Source organism: Cutaneotrichosporon cavernicola, assembly GCF_030864355.1.
Source record: "Cutaneotrichosporon cavernicola HIS019 DNA, chromosome: 3".
Lineage (NCBI taxonomy): Eukaryota > Fungi > Basidiomycota > Tremellomycetes > Trichosporonales > Trichosporonaceae > Cutaneotrichosporon > Cutaneotrichosporon cavernicola.
In genome coordinates this window covers 1,088,726-1,103,591 of record NC_083395.1, presented here as the reverse complement: position 1 = coordinate 1,103,591, position 14,866 = coordinate 1,088,726, and the positions used below count along the sequence as shown (strand labels likewise).

General features: G+C 57.7%; 6 protein-coding genes across 6 annotated transcripts; 3 read left to right on the top strand and 3 right to left on the bottom strand.

Moving 5' to 3' along the window:
• Nucleotides 1-96: 96 nt before the first annotated feature.
• On the top strand, nt 97-1,516 carry CcaverHIS019_0304180 (uncharacterized protein; the record flags this gene model as incomplete). Its single annotated transcript, XM_060598862.1, has 7 exons — nt 97-154; nt 195-199; nt 244-297; nt 339-375; nt 435-585; nt 704-1,263; nt 1,302-1,516. The coding sequence occupies 7 exons, from the start codon at nt 97-99 to the stop codon at nt 1,514-1,516; spliced, it is 1,080 nt and encodes a 359-aa protein (XP_060455613.1).
• Nucleotides 1,517-1,923: 407 nt separating this feature from the next.
• CcaverHIS019_0304170 (uncharacterized protein) lies at nt 1,924-2,497 on the top strand (the record flags this gene model as incomplete). Its single annotated transcript, XM_060598861.1, has 2 exons — nt 1,924-2,334; nt 2,366-2,497. The coding sequence occupies 2 exons, from the start codon at nt 1,924-1,926 to the stop codon at nt 2,495-2,497; spliced, it is 543 nt and encodes a 180-aa protein (XP_060455612.1).
• A 1,969-nt stretch (nt 2,498-4,466) lies between these two features.
• On the top strand, nt 4,467-7,959 carry CcaverHIS019_0304160 (uncharacterized protein; the record flags this gene model as incomplete). Its single annotated transcript, XM_060598860.1, has 10 exons — nt 4,467-4,747; nt 4,799-4,819; nt 4,908-4,918; nt 4,968-5,017; nt 5,062-5,084; nt 5,125-5,863; nt 5,898-6,077; nt 6,114-6,366; nt 6,411-7,097; nt 7,133-7,959. 10 exons carry the CDS (start codon nt 4,467-4,469, stop codon nt 7,957-7,959), a joined length of 3,072 nt encoding a protein of 1,023 aa, XP_060455611.1.
• Nucleotides 7,960-8,089: 130 nt separating this feature from the next.
• On the bottom strand, nt 8,090-9,711 carry MSY1 (uncharacterized protein; the record flags this gene model as incomplete). The annotated part of the gene is made up of 3 exons (XM_060598859.1): nt 8,090-9,373; nt 9,406-9,550; nt 9,590-9,711. 3 exons carry the CDS (start codon nt 9,709-9,711, stop codon nt 8,090-8,092), a joined length of 1,551 nt encoding a protein of 516 aa, XP_060455610.1.
• Nucleotides 9,712-12,001: 2,290 nt separating this feature from the next.
• On the bottom strand, nt 12,002-12,756 carry CcaverHIS019_0304140 (uncharacterized protein; the record flags this gene model as incomplete). The annotated part of the gene is made up of 3 exons (XM_060598858.1): nt 12,002-12,296; nt 12,345-12,685; nt 12,721-12,756. 3 exons carry the CDS (start codon nt 12,754-12,756, stop codon nt 12,002-12,004), a joined length of 672 nt encoding a protein of 223 aa, XP_060455609.1.
• Nucleotides 12,757-13,617: 861 nt separating this feature from the next.
• Nucleotides 13,618-14,704, bottom strand: RPS18 (uncharacterized protein; the record flags this gene model as incomplete). Its single annotated transcript, XM_060598857.1, has 5 exons — nt 13,618-13,942; nt 13,980-14,056; nt 14,313-14,345; nt 14,629-14,657; nt 14,692-14,704. 5 exons carry the CDS (start codon nt 14,702-14,704, stop codon nt 13,618-13,620), a joined length of 477 nt encoding a protein of 158 aa, XP_060455608.1.
• Between the last annotated feature and the right edge of the window lie 162 nt (nt 14,705-14,866).

Sequence of the window (14,866 nt, the reverse complement as noted above, 5' to 3'; positions counted from 1 at the left end):
GAGATACGATTTCCGGGGCCTCCACACTTCCACCCCATCGAGCGCAGACATGGGGCGCGGCGCGGTGTCAACGCTTGACATCGCATCATCGACAACATGGGAGAGACAGACGAATGGAAACCGACGCCCGTGACGTGCTTCACGGGGTTCCTTGGTACGCGCGCGCTCAACTCCGAGGACATGGCTGACGACAGGCGCGGTTAGTGGCATTTAGCTACAGCGAGCACGTCAACTGACCGACAGGGCAAGACAACGACAATCCTCGGGCTGCTGGGCAAGCTTCCGGAGGATTACAAGGTGAGGAGCGCAGTGGCGTGAATTGGTGTAGCTGATAGCAGGTCATGCTGCTCAAGAACGAGTACGGCGATGTGGAGGGTACGTTCCGTTCCGTTCCTTCAAACTCCGCGCTTCCACCGGATGGGCGCTGACCTCAGTCGACTCGTTGCTTGCGAAGCAGAGTAACATCTCCGGAGTGACTGAGATCCTCAATGGGTGTCTGTGCTGCACGATGGTCGGACTCGTGGAGAACGCCCTCGTTGAGATACGGGAAAAGTACCATCCTGACAGGATCATCATTGAGTCGAGGTGGGTGCTTACTGGGAGAGGGATGGGACTCCAAGCGTTCCCAGATGGGCTAGTCTGATTTTTTTTGGGCTCAGTCTCACCCGTTTCTTCGTCTCCCTTGTCTCCGCGCTGACGGCAGTGGCTCCGCTTTCCCGGCCACGCTGGCGCTGCAGATCCGCTCGCTCGAGTCCAAGGGCTTCAAGCTTGACGGTGTCGTGACGGTCATCGACTGCGTAAACTTCAGGGGATACGAGGACGACTCGCCGACTGCCAAACTGCAGGCGCAGTACACAGACCTGCATATCCTAAGCAAGCACGAGGACGTGTCCGAGCGGGAGTTCGATCTCCTCCTCGACCGGCTAGGCGACCTGACCGACTCGACACCGCACATCAAGGTCAGCCGCGAGAAGCCGCTGACGCCGGAACTCGTGTTCGGGCTCGACAGTACGCTGTTCCTGAAAGGGAGCGAGGAAGCAGACACGTGGGCTGCGATTGGAGGCGAGGGGGCGCACATTGACGAGGTGCAGACCAAGTCGGTGTGGCGAGGGGGGCGGAGGCCAGGACACTCTCACAAGAAGGGAGAGGAGTGTGGCTCTTGTAAAGACGGGGAGGAGATGGTAGAGGAGGTACAGCCACTCCCGCGCGAGGAGCTTGAAGCGCAGCTCAAGAAGTTCGCGTACATCCCGGAGATCTACCGCAGTGAGTACTCCTATTTCTGGTGTCTTGGCTGACAGCAGTCAAGGGCATTGTCCGCTTCCCGTCTGCAGGCGGGTACGAATCGCACGTGCTCAACTGGGCGTTTAGGAAGTACGAGCTCACGCCCATGCCTGCGCTGGACGATTCACCTGACCTGGTGGGCGTGAGCGTCCGCCTCACTGTCATGGGTGAGAGGGGCGAGGTTGCGCGCCCGGCACGCATGCTTGCCGAAGGCCTCGGTGCGCAGGTCGCATAGCCGTCGGCCATTTGCCCTGCATCCATCGCATCATGCATGCATGTGTGCGACTATTCTATCAAGCAGAGAGGTTTCAAAGGCCGAACGACTTCACTGACGGGTGCCTGACCAGGCGTGTGCGGAATGACCTCACACCCGATTCCAGCTTCGCAACCATCCTCGTCTGATCGTCTCATTCCAACTTACATCATCTGTTCCCGCACTGAGGTTGTTCTACTCGTGCCATCACGCTAATCTGGCGCGTTGCGATGGGTGAGACGGCTGGATGAGGCTCATTGACACTCTTAAACCGCATGCTGACCTCTTTTCCCTGTCTTGTCTGGTTCTCGACGTCTGTACTATCTTCTAGGGTATCGCCTTTGAACGTAGACTCGCTGTAACATCAAAGCTCGCCCATACCAGTTATCATGCTCTTCTCACTCGTTCTCGCTCCCCTTCTTGCACTCCCCGCGCTCGCCGCACCCAACCCAGACCTGATGGACCTGTGGCCAACCCGCTTGCTCCCGACCGGCACGGAGCCAACGACGATGACCTACGCCTTCAACTTCCCCTTCCCGACAACTGTCACCAAGGTTTGGAACGCCCCCGCGGCGACCGGTACGGGAACCGCCTCGGGAACGGCCATGGCAGCCAACGCGGGGACGGGAGGTAGCGGGCTTCCGTTCAACCCTCTCGACCCGAATGCCATGACTGCCGCGCTAGCTGCTGCAATGCAGCAACAGGCAGACGCGCTACTCGAACAAGTCAAGAAACAAACCATCACGATCGTGTGTGCGATCCTGTTCAGCACGCTCGGTGGTATCGCCCTGCTTGGCGGGGTATGTCCGTTCCTGGAGGAGCTAACCCCAGCTCATCTGGTGTCTCTGCCGCCGCCGCAAGAACAAGAAGGCGCGAATGGTGCCGGTTGGCCGGACGCATGTTCGCCTTGACTCGGAGAGCGACATTGTTGTCTCCGAGAAAGAGCGCCACGTCGCCGTGTAGATAGAATCATGTACCGTCAGAAGTAAGGCGGCGTATGGCGTGCGTCAGCGCCACATCCCGAATTGCATCCGTCCATCTCCCGCCTCTTCGCTGTCGGAAAACAACCGGAAGTAGAGGTGGAGGTGGTCTAACCACGGTGCTGGTGGCACCATTCAACTAGTGCTGCCATCAATCCATGCATCCACGCTAGTGTACGTTCTTTCCTTGGCTCTTCTGGTACTGAATTTGGGTCTCCTTCAGTACTATCATGGCTATCTTCGACGGGTCCACCAGCGCTAATATGTGAGCCGTCTTATTATGTGCCATTGGCGTCGAGAGACGCCGCAGCCAGGTATTCAGGTTATTCTGGATCTAGATGAAACAGAGCCAGTCCAACAGAGGTGATTTAGACGCCTCCCTAGCCTCGCAGTTCGATGCGTGGCGAACGACGCCCCCAGCCTTGTCAGTTCGACTGTACAGCACGTGTCCCCCTTATATCGGTTAAGGATTATCGCCCTGCCATTTTTCTGCTCTCGGGGATCGGGGACGCCCTGCAGCTAGGAAGAGCAGCCCTATCGTCCATTATCGTTACACTTACACGACCACTTGCTGCCAGCTAATCTGGCGATTAGCGGTAACCACTAAGCGCCGCTAGACACCGCAACCTCGCGGCGTCTTCCTGAGGCTGTCGCTACGCGTGGTGGATGGACCTGGCCGAGTATAACGCGCCCCTTGAGCAGTAGTGCATGCATTACCGCAATGCACGCAAACTGAACAAATCTTTCCTACTTGAGCATGCCGTCTGTCATCCAAGTGGAGGTGCCAACTCTAACGGGCGCAAGCTTGAAAGACGTCATGGAACAGGAAAGGGGGCGTGACAGTAGGACTCACGAGAGAGGGGCCACAGCTCGAGCAGATAGGAATCCCAGCAATGTTGGTCATGGGTGCTTCGGGCGTATCTCGATCCACATGAAGGGGGCACGAGAATTCTCCTTTGGAGGATTGGGCGCTCTCCCCAGTTCTTCAACTTGGGTGAAACTCGCAACAGTTTCAGTTGTGAGCACATCGCCCGATTGCCGCAGGGCAAAAGTACGCTCACGTGTTTGCAAGATTGAGGATGCCGCACGGACCAGTCAGGAGCAGGAGGGTTTGATTAGAGTTGCTAAATGGGCGGACTTGTCCGATTTAGCCCGCTAATGACACACTTAGGATTAGTTAATGTCGACATGTGGAGTGTTTGAAGGTCCAGGGAAGTTGGACTCGACAAAGATGTCAGTGGCTGATGTTTTGAGCATCACTTCAGAGACCAGTTCAAGTCGTTATTCGCGGCCCGGGTTTATCTGGGCATGGGCCACTTCATCGGGGCAGATGAATGAAGAGTTTCACTCCAAGTAATTCCAGTGAGTGAGGTGAGTCACAAGTCGGGGAACGACTTTTGGAGGCATGAGAATAATGGGCCTGTTGAGTACACGAGTAACGGAACAGTTGTTGTTGCCCACCTCGAGTTTCAGAGATCCAAGCCGTAGACGAGACAGAGCTCAGAAACCGAGCTTGAAATTCAACGTCACCAACAATAAGATCATAAGATCATAAGAGTTAGACTAGCGCAGGTTAACGGGTTAGGGTTTGGTAGTTGGCCACCCCATTCATTGATTTCTTTGATCACAAAACTACCCTATATACTCTAGTTAACAATCAGTCATCCAATCTCCCAACCTTCTCCCTTCCGCTCCAATTCCTTGGCTTCCCCCCTCCCTTCCCCTCCACCGACCAACAGAACTACTCTTCATCCGAATCACACTCATCACTACTTGTTTCCATTCCATCCATCCACCCCTCCCTTCCCAGCTTGCAACTCGGCAACCCCGGCGCACATCAGCTACCCGCACATCCCGGCCGTCTGCCGTCCTCATCCCGCCACTTTAGTCCGGTACTCGAAACATCATACCAAGCCGCCCGACGCCCTCACCTTCGCCACACGCAGCCCCAGATGTCTCAACCCCCCGCATCCAAGGGGTATCCACCACTACCAAAGGGCATCCCGCAGCTGCCACCATTTCCTCAACTCCTCCATCTCAAGGACTCGCCTTCCTCGCGTTCCGCACGATCCCACTCTGAAGGTATCGTCGACGACGACAGTTCACAGATCGTCATGAGCGGCGACGAGGAAGAGCAGGAGGAGGTGGCCGGCCCCAAGGAGGTCAAGAAGGAGAAGAAGCCGCACGCTACTCGCCGCCGTGTCGTGCAAAGCTGCTCTGAATGTCGAAGGCGGTTAGTCTCCAGCCCAAACCCTGTTCCGAAGATTCCCGCTGACTAGTGCAGAAAGATCAAGTGTGATAAAAAGTGAGTGGTGCCGAGCTGTGCGGCAGCGCTGCGTATGGTTGCGGACTGTGGAGCAGTGTTCGCGGATGTGACAGTGCTGACGGTACAGGTTCCCTTGTGGTGGGTCCGACCTTGCGCTGAGCTTGTTTGTGGCGACTGACATTGACAGGACCATGTATTTTGAGGCAAGATCAGGCTCGCTGCCACGAGGTCGGCACTGTGAGAATTGACTACCTTCCTTCACAGACGGCGCTGACTTTCAGGCGGAGAAGCAGCTTGTTGCATCGTGAGCTCATGCCCCTCGTGGATCACAGCTGACGGGATAGTTCCAATTACGCCACGACCCAAGATCTTGCAAACCTCGCTCATCGTGTCGATGCTCTAGAGGCGGCACTCGTCAAGTCGGGCTCGATTGTGCCCGCTGATCTTGAGAGCTTCCTCTCGCAGATCCGCACAAAGGTCCAGACAACACAGGCTGTGGAGCGGCCCCATTCTGGGCGGGCCTCGACTGGTCTTGAAGACGACGACGACAACGTCAGCGACACGGAAGGGGCGGCCCTCACACTCGAGCACTTAGCGTTTGGTCGGTCCCGTGTCGACGGCTCCCATTCACTGCCCGTGCTCGGCGGTCGCAAGGAGTCGACCATCAGCAAAGCGCCAGGTCAAGGGTACCATCTTGCTCGCTCAGGCGTTGCTGCTGGCGAGGGGGACATGCAGTCCTTTGTCGCGGGTACCGCTTCGTACGACCTCCAACCTGCCCGTAACGAAGAGGAGCGCCGCTCGCGTTTCCTTGCGCTGTCCGAGGCCATGGCTCCAATGGACGTCTTCGACATGTGCTACAAGAGGACTGATATCATCCTCAACGCACTCACCCGAGTCCTTCCCACCAAGGAGCGCGGCGAGCTACTCGTTAACGCGTTCCTACTCCGCGTCGACTGGCTCCATCGGGTACTGCATGTCCCAACCTTCCTCAGTCAGTGTCGTGACCTCTGGGCACTCCCACAAGACCGCGTCGTGTACGAGATCTCAATGCCTTTCCTCGCCATCTACTTAGTGGTCATAACCGTGAGTAAGCCGATGTGGCGCAGTTGCTCACCAGCAGCTTGGTCTCCATTTCATGGACTCGGCGGAGACCGGCAAACACTTTAGCCCAGAGGAGGTTTCGGGTCTCTCGGACATCTGGTACGCGGCCGCGCGTTCTGCACAGTGGGCGAGTGACTTTATGGGGACCCACACCCTGGAGAACCTTCAAGCCACGATTCTGATGACCGTCTTGATGGTGAGGCCTAACCTCCAATTGGTGACTGACGAAAAGAACAACCGCGACCGCGCGGACGCGGCGTGGGCCCTCCTTGGTGCCGCCATCAAGATTGCGCAGGGCCTCGGCATTTCGCGTCTTGGAGCGGAGCAGCAGAGTGTCGAAGGACGCCCTCTGCCAATGTGGAAGGGACGCTGGGAGAGCCTCATCCAGCGCGAAGTCGGCCGCCGCATCTGGTGGCAGCTCGTTTTCCTCGACTGGTCGCTGGCGCCGAGTTACAACTACGCGAGCAGTATCCAGCCTGACCAGAGTGAGTGACGTCGCTGGGACGTCAGGGCACAGCTAACCATGCAGTCAAGACGGCCCTACCTGCGAACATTGAGGACGAGGACCTTGTCGACGACCAGCCTCTGCGCCCACAGCCCGTCAACGTGCGCACGCGTATGTCGTTCCAGCTCGCCAAGCTCAAGTTTGCCGAGATCAGCCAACGCCAGATTTGGCAGGCCAACAATAACAACCACCCGCCGTACTCGTTCATCCTCAGTGTCGACCGCGAGCTGCGCAAGGCCATGCTCGAGCTTCCGGCCTTCTTCCAGCCGGACGGCTCGGCGTCCATTCCCCAGGACGCGTCCTCAGACCCCAAGAAGCTAGTCGAGCACTACGAGAAGATCACCCTCAGTCTCGCGATCCACTCGCGCATGTTGCGTCTTCACCGCCCGTGGCTGTCGCGCGGCTACGAGGATGAACGTTTCGCGTACTCTAAGGAGCAATGCATCCGCGCTGCACGGGCTTCGCTCCGCATGATGTCGGACGACAGCGGCGTCGCGCGCTTCCTCGAGAAGTGGTGGATCCCGCTCTTCTATGTCACGGTCTCGGGCATGGTTGTCATAATCGACTTGTTGAAGACGACTCGTCGTGAAATGAAGTCCAAGACGTACGAGGAGAAGGTGGCCGAGGTCAAGGGCGCGCTCAACCAGATGCGCCAGATCGAGTCGTCCGTGCCAGCACGTGCGGCGGTCAAGGTCATGGACTTCTTGATGAGTGAGTTGCATCTCACTATGACAACTGACATCCAGGCGAGGTTGAAGAGAGGCGGCGGCCCTCGGGCTCTATCGCAGGACAGAAGCGAAAGATCATGCACGACGGTGATGTGGCTGGCGACGATGAGGAGCATAACCTCCAGCGCGCAGTCAAGCGCCTCATCCGCCAGGCCCAACTCGAGACGGACAGCCCGGTGTCCAACGGCGCCACGTCCTTCGTCTCGCCGTCCTCGGAAAACATGAACAACCCGAGCCCCAGCAAAGGGGACCCGACTCCAGAGCGGCCAGTGTTCGGCGCGTACCCGATGCCCTCATCTCAGACCAACCCTCCCCAGGCTCCGCAGCCAGGCATGGGTGACGGCACGCCTGCGCAGGCAATGTTCCAAGGTCAGCTCGGGATGCCGAACCAGATGCAGGGCGGCTTCAACTTCAACGTCGACCCGAGCAGCGCCAACGCGGGCATGTTCGGCAACCTGCCGAACCCCAGCTTCCAACAAGGTTCGCAACTCGACCCAACAGTCGAGTCGATGCTCGCGTCCTACTTCCCGCCGCCCCAGACGAGCTCCCACCAGGGCGAGCTTGGTCCGGCTGGCGTCGCGCAGGTGCCAGACGACTTCCTGAGCCGCGTATTCAGCTTCTCGTGGGACAACAACAGCAACAGCCAGAATCAGAGCAAGAACCAGAACCCACAAACGAGTAGCCAGCAGACGCCGCTAACGACGTCGACGGGCTCGACGCCGAACCAGCAACAGATAAATCTCGGCAACGGGCCCGTTCCTGGGATGCTGCAACAGCCGCGTCGCCAGGACTCGATTCCGGAATACGGCGCGTTTGACTGGCAGACACACAGCTGGATGGCGTAAATCTGATTGAGGTCAGGTCATTGGTGGGCAGTAATATAGACAGTGGGTGTCATATTTCTTGTGCTGTACCTCGTGTATTTGGCTGTACGAATGCATAGTGGGGAGTGTGATTGATGCTACAATGCCGGCGCTACTTATCGTCATATGTGACGTAGAAGACGAGCATGTCGCGCGTGCCGCGGCGCACGACGGCGAGGTGATTGTCGACGAGGCTGGTCTCGACAATCTCCTGTCGGGGATCGGTGACGGGGATCTCGTTGATGTGGATCGCAGTGTTGTGGGGCTTGATGAGGCGCGTCGCTTCGGACCGGCTGCCGACGAGTCCGTGCATAGCGACGAGTTTGGACACGGGCACACCGCGGATTTCGCTCTGCTTGACGCGAATAAGCCTCGGGTCGCCCTCAAGCGCGGCGAGCACGTCGGCGCTCTTGAGTGCCCTCGGGTCCTTGGCATACATGATAGCCTTGGCGGCATGCGCTTTCGCGACGCCCTTGGGACCATGGACGAGCTCGGTAACCTCGTCGGCGAGGAGCGCCTGTGCCAGCCGTTCCCTGGGCGAGCGGCCATGTTCAGCCATGACGGCATCGATCCGCTCGCGCGGCACGAGCGTAAGTAGCGAGAGGTACTTTTCGACGTCGGCGTCTGACGCCCGATAAAAGAACTGGTAAAAGTCATTGATGCTTGTCCGACCAGGATCGAGCCAGACCGCATTCCCGGCGCTTTTTCCAAACTTTTCCCCACTGGCAGTAGTCAGAAGGGGGATGGTGAGCCCGAATGCTGGTGGCGCCTCGGACCGCGCAGCCTCCACTGCCTCGGCAGCCCGCTCAGCTTGTTCCTTGGCCGCGTCGCGTGCTGCCCGCCGGGCAGAGGCCGCAGAAGCCGCCTTTGCCTCCTGGTTCAGCGCCTGATTCTTGGTCCTCTGCTCCCTCTCAGCCTCCGTCGCAGCTTGTCCCCTCACGCGATGGATCATGTCAATCCCCGCAACAATGTTGCCCCACTGGTCACTTCCGCCTAGCTGTAACCGACAATCGTGGTTCTTGTATAGCGTCGCGAAATCGTGTGCTTGCAACAGTTGGTAGCTGAACTCGGTGAAGCTGATTCCGGCATCAGAGTTTAGGCGGTTCTTGACACTCTCGCGGGAAAGCATGGTATTCACGCGCGCAAACTTGCCGACGTCACGCAGAAACTCGAGGAATCCAACACCCTTGAACCATTCGTAATTGTTCACGACTTGCACACCCCCCTCGCCAGGAGAATATCCCCTCTTCTCGGCGTACATCGTGCCGCGCTCAAAGAAGGCGTGCACCTGTGCCGTGATACCGGCCACATTTGTCGCCAGCTCGGACTCTGAGAGCGCGTTGCGTTCCGTTGAGCGGCCAGACGGGTCGCCAATCATGCCCGTCGCCCCACCAATCTACGTCAGTGACCATACGATGACGAGCTTACAAGAGCGAGCGGCCTGTGGCCGCGGGCGCGCAGGTGTAGTAGGCCCATGAGGGGAAGAAGGTTGCCGACGTGCAGCGACGACGCGCTGGGGTCGATGCCGGCATACGCTGTCGTCGGAGACTCGAGCTGTTTCCGGAGGTCCGCGCTGTCGTTAGCGGAGATGCTGAGATGAAGGAACACATACCTCGTGATGGCCTGGACAAAGCCGCGTGCCTCGAGCTCGTCAAGGACATTGGCGCGCGTCGACTGGGCACGTACGCCGACGAGCGCGCGAGTCGCCCGCAGGCGGGGGAGGGCGCGGAGCATTGGTGATGGATGAACAAGTCGGATCGAGATCGCGCAAGTGGAGGTCGGCGATGATCGCCAGCTCCGACTTTTTGGTCCCGCCACTCACGCAGTCCACTCTACAGATAGGTTCAGGACGTTCAGGACAGAACGAAACGCTTGACTTTGTGTACATGCGTGCAAACAGCAAAAGAGAACGTTTCCTATTCGTTGTGAGTTTCGAACTCACGACCTTTCGCGTGTGAAGCGAACGCTCTCCCACTGAGCTAAACGAACGACTTGTTCACAACAAAAATGTGCGAATCCTCGGTCAGGTTGCTGCTGCTCTTTCTCTACCAGCAGCGTCACTGAGCTGACACTGCGTTTCTCCAGACTCGTGGTGTACTATTGTACTATATCAGAGTCTACTGGATACGCTACAGCTACTCCACCCTTCTACAACATATGCAGCCGTCACACAGCACCAGTTGCCTTGTCCTGTCTACGACATCTCAATGTCCTCGTCAGCCTCCGGCACACTATACAAGATGCTCTCAGTAAGGCCAATCATCGTCTGCGACGTGCTGGACGGTTATGTGCCCGTCGGTGACGATAGGAAAGGACGCTCCCGGGAGTTGCCTGTAGTGGATTTGCAGACCTGCAAAGCAGAGGCTGGATTCAGCACGTCGCCCTTCATCGCCACGCGGTCATAGAGATTCTCGAGCGCGGCCTCGCCATCCTTGAACCACTTGTGCTGGGTAGCCTCGACCATCGTGGGCCGTTTCCCTGGGCGAGGGGCGAATAACTTGCGCATGAAATCACAGCCTTTTGTCAATTGCGCCGGCAACCGTCCCGCTCACCCTCTTTACTCCAGTCTCTCCACCACGCAGACCTGAACGACCAGTCGTTCTACCATCAGCATGAACCTTGACGAGCACTCACATACCCTCGGCACTTCTCAAGTATACCGTGCGCCTCTGCCCCGTGAGCGTCGATGAGCGACCTTCTTCTCGTGGATGTACTTCAGCCTAGCCACCAGCTGATAGGCGATCCACCGAGTCTCAGTCTCGGGCAGTTCTTGGTGCTTCTCGATGATTGAGAAGAGGTCGCTCCCTGCCATGAGTTCAAGAACGATTGCGACCGACGTCCTGATTAGTGGGAGGCTCGTCAACTATGTCGAGGATCGTGTTGACGTTAGAGTGGTTAAGACCAATGAGAACTTTAACCTCTGTGAGCGACTTGGCGACGCTGTAGTCGGCCGTCGACCTAAGTCTCTTGCATGCGACTTGGAGCCAGGGAGCCTGCGAGTGCGTAGCCAGGTGCACTTCGCCGAGGAAGCCGACTGCCTCAGCTACAGGAGCCGGCTTGGTGAGTGAGCCCAACTCGACGGATTCGTCTTGCAGAGCCAGTTGCAACGGACACAACTGCGAGGTCGACTGGGTGGATTGCGACACCAGAGACCTGGAAGAGAATCTCTGGCCGGCAGGGGGAGGGGTGATTCTCTCACCGGAGAATATCTGCGATGAGGGAGCAAGCACTTGTGAAGCGGAGGGCGTAATGACTTGGTCCTGAGGAGACATGGAGGGTTGGGGCGGGGAAGGTGAGGGTCGAGCGAAGGTGCGGCGCTGCGGCTGGAATGGACGCAACATGGCGCTTTCGTGCTGGATTAGGAGAGTGAGTGGGACAGGTGAGTAGAGGGAGGAGATGAGCACGAGGAGAGGTATGGGAATGTTGGGCTTTGATGGTGAAATGGATAAATGATAACGAGAGATGGAGCGAAGAATGCCGAAACGTGCCCAGAGGGAGGAGAGGAAGGTGGTACATGACCTTCTTGTTAATCTCATAATCTCCTGACTCTTATGTGATCCTGTCGTTGTCGTGTGTCGTTGACAAGCTTAAGTCGGGAGCTGACGCGTCTGCATTCCCCAGCCCGCCCTTGAGACCGTGCCTTGGCCCGGCCAAATCGGCAACACCTTGTCGAGCGAGTTAACTCGCTCGACGTCTCCTACATCAGTCCATGTTGCAGTACGTCTCCAGGCTTGCAGCATTCAGAAGTGTCAAGTCGAGAATACCAGGTGACTGTACATGACACTGGCCTTGCCATGTCCAGGCATGGCCAGGTTGTGCTTGCCTTACGGTCAACCATCCTCTCCTCACATCTTGAGAACCCCGCTTCGATCAACGTGGAGGAGCAGGCACCAAACTCACACGTTCGTAAGTGGGCTGGAAGAGGGGCCAAACGCTGTCAATCAGGGGCTCTGCTGGCCGCTACATTCTCCCACTCTGCTGATATGTACATCTAAGAGCTAGGCTCGATATACTGCTACGACACTTACTTGGCCGCGCCCATGGCGGCCATGGCAGCGGCCTTTTGCTGCTCGTACTCCTTCCAAGCGGGGAGCGAGCTGATGGTGTCCCACCACGCCTTAACGTGAGGGAGCGAGCCGTCAGTGAGGCTCGGGACGACGCCGAGCTGGGCGACAATGGAGCCGTACGGTAGGTGGAAGATGTCGGCGAGGGTGAGCTTGTCGCCGCCGACGAACTTCTGCTTCGAGAGAAGGCGCTCGTAACCCTGCAGCTTCTTGGTGAGGTCACCCTTGAGCTTCTCGACGAGCTTTACGTCGGTCCTGCGTGTCAGCTTGCTCATGGAAGAAAAGGAGACAGGGTCCACTCACTCGAGGCCGAACATCTTGGCAAAGACGAGCTGGAACGCGAGACCCGAAGCGGCGGGGTCAAAGTTGGACTGCTCGATCGAACAGCCTTGCTCGAAGCGCCCGTAAGCCTCGGCGTCGCTTTGCTTCGGGAGAAGGTCGGACCCGGCCTTGTTGGCGATGTACTTGCAGATGGCGCGGGACTCGAAAATCTCGAAGCTAGTCGTGTTGTCGACGAGGTAGGGCATCTGGTTGAAGGGCTGGTTCTTCGCCCACGCCGCCTCGTGGATCGCGTGGAAGTCGTGGTTCTCGAGCTTGATGTCCGCGCCGATGGTCGCGCCAGAGGCGACGACACGCGCGGTGCACTTATTGTCAGCTTCTTGTAGTCTAGAGGACGAACGGTGGAGAGGATGGATCCGTGGAGAGTGTACGACATTTGTGTGGATGAGGGGTCAGTAATGATGAGACGGGGAGGTGGGTAGAGCTAAGCTAATATAGTCGTGGCATCAAGGTGAGTATCGTGGGGTTATAGGGTTACACACATCGGTCGCGGGTCGCTAATTCAGGCCAGGCCGGAAGTGACATGACGGATGACGCATCACCAGGCGCGTCACACAGCCGCTGGGTGGGAGTTTCACTTCCGTCGGAAACCCTCGTCCCTACAATGGATGACCAACAAGATGTACCTGGCCTGCGATGAATCCTGTATGCACAGTTATAGATTGAGCATGGCAAGGTGTCCGTTATTAGAATTGTTGGCTCAACTCCGTCGACATGGTCCGGTTTACGCAGTTACGAGAGATGGTCCCATCGCCTACCAAGTACACCAGTACCAGTACCAGTACACAGTACACAGCTCGATGTGTGGAAGCGTTGCCATCAGCTGATCAGCATGCGCAAGGCCGACGGAAGAAACCCTCACAATATGCAACGTTACTGACGACTGAATCCTCACGCGACACAACATCCACACCAGTAGGATGCAGATGCTTATGTGATGAGTGGGAAGACAGGACCGCGTGGCTGGACTGTAAACAGCGGCAACGACCTACATACGTTACCGGCTCGTACAGTAAAGCATATCCCTCAACCAAGGTTGCTGACGGTCATCCCAGTCACAATCTCATCTCATGTAAAACCTCTCATGCCTCTCATCGGTGTTTCACCAGCGGCGCACCAACACATCGTCGATCCGCTCCCGTGGGAGAATGCGTGCATCCAAATGTATGACACAAAGGCCCTGCGCCCGTCCTCGCGCCGGCCCTGCCAGCCTACCGTCCAGCTACCACGAACAAAATTACTTCTTGCCCTTGGTGGCGATGGTGCGGGCACCAACACGACGACCGGTGGTCTTGGTGTGCTGGCCGCGGACACGGAGACCCCAGTGGTGACGGAGACCACGGTGCGAGCGGATCTTCTTGAGGCGCTCAAGGTCGTCACGGAGCTTCTGGTCGATCTGGTTGGAGAGGATGTGCGAGTTCTTGCCGTCGACGAGGTCACGCTGACGGTTAAGGAACCAGGCGGGGATCTTGAACTGGGCGGGGTTCTGCATGATGGTGACAATGCGCTCAAGCTCGTCCGAGTTCAGCTCGCCGGCACGCTTGTTGAGGTCAACGTCGGCCCTGGAGGTTAGTAACAACAGAGTATGACACAACGCACTTCTTGATGACAAGGTTCGAGTAACGACGACCAACACCCTTGATCTCGGTAAGGGCGAACATGACCTTGCCACCACCCTGGTTGTCAGCACTGTTTAAATGGAGTGTGGTCGGTGAGCAAGTGCGTGCGACTGGGCATCCGAGAGGTCGGCGAGCACCGGCGTACACGCTTGACAGCGCAGAACTGTGTTGCCGTGGTTTCCTTGTACTCGCCAGTCTCTTCAGTGGAAGAGTACCACGATTGACGTGATGACAATTGCCACCACCAAACAAGCTAGCGCTCTCCCAGATGTCCCAAGTCCCACTCCACTGCACGCGCCGACTGGCGACTTACCTTAACGTTGGTGTTAAGGAGACGAAGGATGTGCTGGATGTCAGCGCTGTTCTGGATGCGAGTGTCTTCCGTCTCCCCTCATTGTCCGCATGCGCAAATCCTTCTCCGCAACCCATCCCTCTCCACTGCCATCCGTGACTCGCGCATTCCGTCGTGCAGAGTCATGTGCACTGCGTCTCGCGGTACACCACACGATCAACGCAGGAGGATCAAGGCTCTGGGGCCAAGTATTGTCCCCAGCACACTGGCTCCAAATCTTCAATCCCCCTACATCTCCTCCATCCGCCTCGATCGCGACAACGCGCGCGCGACTAACCTGGAACTGCTGGTGGGCCTCAGGGGGAGCTGCTGTCAGCGCCGTCTGCACGCACGCACTCACCGAAGGTCGACATGTTGGGCGTCGTTTTTGATGGATGAAGTCGAACACGCTGCTCACCTCAAACGCCCAGCCCAGCGCGGGTGTTAGTCGTCACGTGATGACTCCACGTGGAATATAGCTCTGGATTAAAGGTAGAATTTGTGAGGATCGGGGCAAGCTCTAATCGCCGAAAGTT